Source organism: Neophocaena asiaeorientalis, unplaced genomic scaffold (genome assembly GCF_003031525.2).
Source record: "Neophocaena asiaeorientalis asiaeorientalis breed wild unplaced genomic scaffold, Neophocaena_asiaeorientalis_V1.1 scaffold629, whole genome shotgun sequence".
NCBI classification, from domain to species: Eukaryota; Metazoa; Chordata; class Mammalia; order Artiodactyla; family Phocoenidae; genus Neophocaena; species Neophocaena asiaeorientalis.
In genome coordinates, this window is record NW_020175468.1 from 2,806,983 (window position 1) to 2,812,118 (window position 5,136).

The 5,136-nt window shown below is 60.1% G+C and overlaps 1 protein-coding gene across 1 annotated transcript in view; it reads left to right on the top strand.

Annotated features, from left to right (window-relative positions):
* Positions 1-1,218: 1,218 nt before the first annotated feature.
* The window catches only part of NTN5 (netrin 5), a 6,710-nt gene continuing 2,792 nt past the window's right edge, over positions 1,219-5,136 (top strand). Inside the window, 2 exon segments of the mRNA XM_024768235.1 lie at positions 1,219-1,849; positions 4,816-5,004. Coding sequence (XP_024624003.1) covers positions 1,219-1,849; positions 4,816-5,004 — 820 coding nt within the window.

The window sequence follows — 5,136 nt, forward strand, 5'->3', positions numbered from 1 at the left end:
GACGTCCTAGCATCTGGCCCTGCCCTGTCTCCCTCTCTCCTCCCTTAGTACCCGCCACCCCCGACATCTGTTCCCCCTTCTGCTCTGGGGACCTTAGGACTGGAGGGGAATGCGGGGGCTCTGATTGCCGGACCCTGAGGCCTAGGACGGCAGTGGAGGGTGGGGAGGGCAGAGGTTATCAGAAATGCAAGCACAGGGTCCTCCCATCACGAGCCCCAAGGGGAAACCAGGGGTCTGCCCTCCCAGCCCAGGCTTCCAGCCCCCAGGCATCCCCGTCCCCATCGGGTCTCTCAGCACAGCTCTTGGGGCTTTGAACCTGGGTGAGAAAGGGTTAAGAGCGGGTGGAGGCTAGGGCTGGGTGGCAGGGAGGCCTGGTTGTTTGGGTTGTTTGGTGATAATCCCCCTCCGTGCCCTGGGCGTGGAGAACACGGTTAGGGCCCCACGTGGGAAAGGGCCTCCACTCTGATCCCCAATCCTCATGGGCCTGGCCTCCTGCTTCTGCTCCCCGCCCCCTTCCACCTCCGCTGCGTCAGGCCTGCGGGCCTGCCTGCGCTCCTCCTGCTTCACAGGTGTCTCTGAGCCCCCTGCCCACCTGTCTGTCTCAGCCCCCAGGCTCCCTGGGACCCGTTGCCCCCCACCCTGTGGACTCTGGTTGCCTCCTGGTCTCCCCTTGTGTCCGTCCTCTCTCCTCGCAGTTCCTTCTCCCTGCCTGGCCCTTGCCCTTCACTCACCTCTGCCCCCGCAACTGTGTCTTTGCTGTCTGTGCCTCTGTCGGCCCCTTTCTCCATTTCTTTGCCACTAAGTCTTCATCTTTCTCTAACTCCCCCTCCCCTGCCCACCCGGCTCCTCCTTTCTCCCCCTTGCCCCCTCTTTGGGTTTCCCCATCTGTCCCCCCTCCCTGCCCTCTCCCCAGGGCCCCCTGCCCCTCGACACTGACGGATAGCTGTGGGGTGTTAAGCTACGGATTAGTTCAGGCAAAATTCTCGATTTTGCTTGCGTTCTTTCCCCTTTGGGTTATGTAAACAGTAATTCTCCCCAGATGGAACTATTTTCCTCGCTCAGAAGCAGCCGGGAGGGGTCTGGGGCAGGGCTGGGGGTGGAATGCTGGGGTTCCTCAGGGAGCCTGGGGAGCGGGCTGGAGGCTGACCCCCGAGGGCGGCCTGAGGCCCCCTGCCCAGACACTCGTCTCCTCTCCAGGTACTTGCCTCCGCCAGAACCATGCCAGTGACCTTTGCCCTCTTGCTCCTCCTGAGCCAGGCCAGCGCAGATCCATGCTACCATCCAGGGGGCCGCCCCCGCTTCTGTCTCCCACCAGTGACCCAGCTGGCCGGCATGGCTGCCTCCTGTCCCCAGGCTTGCATCCCCTCCCCGGGGGCGGATCTCGGCCCCCGGGCCACCTGCAATGGCAGTCTGACCCTGGCTTTGGGTGGCCCCTTCCTCCTGACGTCCGTCAGCCTGCGCTTCTGCACCCCAGGACCCCCAGCCCTCGTCCTGTCTGCCGCCTGGGCCACCGGAGGGCCCTGGAGATCACTGTGGCGCAGACCCGCCTGGCCGGGGGCCTTGGGAGGCCCCGAGACGGTGACCTTCCGAGCCCCACTGGGCCCTAAGGCCAGGGTGGTGGCCAGTCACCTCCGTGTGGAGCTCGGGGGCCAGGCAGGTCTGGCAGCAGCAGGAGTGAGAGGCCGCTGCCAGTGCCATGGCCACGCAGCCCGCTGTGCTGCCCGTGACCGGCCGCCCCGCTGCCGCTGCCGCCACCACACCACCGGCCCAGGGTGTGAGAGCTGCCGCCCATCCCACCGCGACTGGCCCTGGCGGCCTGCCACGCCCCGGCACCCTCACCCTTGCCTGCGTGAGTCCTGGGCCCACCCTGACCCGCCAGCTGGCCATAGGGCTCCAGCAGCTGGGCCCTTCTCCCTGAGGGGCAGGATGTTCTCCCCCTCCCCAGAGCTGCATGCTCCTTGCTTCTCCCCATACTGTCCTCCAGCCAGGCCCCCTCTTCGCTTCCGCCCACTCCCTCCCCACCACCTGTGCTGCCCCCAGACTTCCAGCTGCTTACATGCCCGTTAGGGGGCTCCAGCGTCTCCCCGACACTTGATCATGGTGATGGTGATAGGGATGACATTTCCTGAGCTCCCAGCCCAGGGCCTGGCTTGGCGCAGGTGCTCAGGTGGTATTTACTGAGTGGCTGTAGGAAAACAGGGCAACTGGACATTTTCGGAATCATCCAATCAACCACAGGGGGTAAGGATTTATTCATTAGACACATATTTATCCAGCAACTACTGTGTGCAGGGCAGGTATTACATCAGGCCCATTTTACAGAGGAGGAGACTGAGGTAGAGCTGGGAAGTCCCTTGCGCAACGACATGCAGCCGGAAAGTGGCAGGGCTGGAATCTGAGCTCAGGACCATAAGCCTAAGGGTCTTAGCTTGTCCTTGCCAGCCACGTTTATGTGCTGTCACACTAGATGTTCTCGGGCAGCAGACACGGGCATGGCCTCAGCAGCCAGCCAGACTGCCTGGGCTCAAATCCCAGCTTCTCTGCTTCCTGGCTGTGTGACCCCCAACAAATGACCAAACCTCTCTTTGCCTCCATTGGCTCACCTGTAATGTGAGAAGAGTAACAGCCCTTCCTTTACAGGCTGTAGTGAAAATTCAATACATTAAAATACATAAAGTCCTTAGAATAAAGCCTGATACAGGACCTGGCATGGAGGAAGAGTTATCTGATTCCGCCAATGTTACCATTGCCCAGACGAGGAGGGTGAGGCCCAAGGGGACATGTCCCTTGCTCTACGTCTCACTGTCAGCAAGGGGCAGTGCTGGGACTGGACTCAGAGAAGTCTTCCGAGAGGCTGGGCCATCCACCAGCCTTCCAGCTGGACCAGAGCTCCCCAGGCCCCACTCAATGCCCTCCCCCATCCTCAGGGCTTCCAGACTGGCCTCCAGAGTCTGGGCCCTTCCCCATCCCTCCAGCGGCTCTCCTCAGAGACAGCCCTCCTCATCCCACCTCCAGCCTGCAGCCTTGCTAGAGGGTCTGAGTGTGTTACATGGCCTTGCTAACTCCACTCCATGGATAGATACACACCACACACACACACACACACACACACACACACCCTCCATTCTCTCGCTCCTGGACCTCCCTCTCTCTCCACCTCGCACGTCCTTTGCCCCTCTCCCCCTCTACGTCTTCCTGCAATGTCAAGTGGACTAACTTACAGACCATCCCAGCTGTCCTCTGCTCCCCACTCTGTCCTCATCACACTTGGTTCCCCTTTGACCCGCTGTTCTCATCATCCCAGGCCTCTGTCCAGTTGGCCCATTCCTACCAGTAAGATCTGATGCCCCTACAGGGGAGTGAGGGAGGGGAGAATCACGTGGCCTGAGGGTGGGGTGGGGTCCATCCTGGGGGAGGACAGGGCCTGGGAGCTGGGGAGGCTGTCCCTCCGTGGATCACCACATCCCCTCAGGCTGAGCTGGGCGGCCGACCCTCCGAACCTGGGTAACAGACCAACAGTGTTGTGATGGAGAAGGGTCTAGGCAGACAGGATGAGACTTAGCTCCTGTGGCGGAGCTGTGGGCTTTATAGAATCCAAAGCCCAACTCTACTGATTGATAATCTCAAGAGTGCTGCCATCCCTAATGCCTACAAAAACCCTTGAGAGAGGAACTGAGATCCCCACTGGATGGGAGGACACTGAGGCTCAGAGAGGGGGAGTCATTTTCCCAAGAACACACAGCTGTCCCAGCTCCCTGACCTTCCCGCTTCTCCTTGGGGCCCTCAGGACCTGCCAGTCCAGGCCTCTCAAACCTCTTGGGGTCAAAAACTCCTTTCATCTCTCCAAAGAGTGGCCCATGAACTCCCTGCATCGGCATCTCACAGGCCTCTCAAACCTCTTGGGGTCAAAAACTCCTTTCATCTCTCCAAAGAGTGGTCCATGAACTCCCCGCATCGGCATCTCACTTTGGGGTGCTTGCTATACATACAGGCCCCTGGACCCACAGAAGCCCTGGGATGGGCCCTGGCATCTGTGTTGCTCTTTTGAAACATTTCCCCCGTAATCTGGATAAGCGGTAAGGTTTGAGGGCCACTGCTTTTGAAAATCCGATCAACACTCCCCAGCAAAATGTACATGGTAAGTGGGCCTCATGTGAGCTGTATAAGAAGCCCTGGAGTGCGCCTGGGTTGCAATCCTGCCTCTGACCAGCCCTCAGCTGAGTTTCTTTGGGCAGGTGACCTCGCCTCTCTGCCTCAGTGCTCACATCTGTAAAATAGGGATGATGACAGCCCCAGTCTCACAGAGCTGCTGTGAGAAGGAAACATGCCAAGCGCTCAGCACATGGCACCTGGCATGTGGATGTGCTAAACGGGCAAGGGCGTGCTCTGTGTCGGGTACGGAGTTAAGTAAGCACCGTTGTCGTAGGTGGTTGCATTTCAAGATCATGAAGTAGACACTATAAATGCCATTTTACAGCAAAGGAGACTGAGCTACAGAAAGGAGTCGTCACTTGCCCACGGAAACAGTGAGACACGTACACACGGGGGTCTGATTCCACAGCCTAGGCCCAGAGCTGCCACTCTTCTTTACACCCCCTGGTTTTACACAGACATCCAGCACATTCACCACTCCTCTCGGGCTCATCCAGCTCCAGTCCAGTGCACCCATTTTAAGGATGACAGTGAAGAGCTTCTAGGACCCACACTTACCTGGGGACCCCCAGGCAGTCTCTTTCCCGAGGGCAGTGGGGAGAAAGCTGGGAAAGGGGAACAGAGAGCTGGGCCTGATGTGCCCTTACTCCATCCTGTTCCTAGCCTGTTCCTGCAACCAGCACGCCCGACGCTGTAGGTTCAACTCTGAGCTGTTCAGGCTGTCGGGCGGCCGGAGTGGGGGTGTTTGTGAGCGGTGCCGCCACCACACAGCCGGGCGGCACTGCCACTACTGCCAGCCGGGGTTCTGGAGGGACCCTAGCCAGCCTATCAACAGCCGCAAGGCCTGCAGGGGTGAGTGCAGCCTGAAGCCCAGCCTAGAGGGAAAGGAGGCAGGCAGGCCTGAGGCCTGGATCCTGGGTCTGAGGGAGGAGGAACTGGGGGCCTGGATCCTGGGTCTGAGGGAGGAGGGGCTGGGGGCCTGGA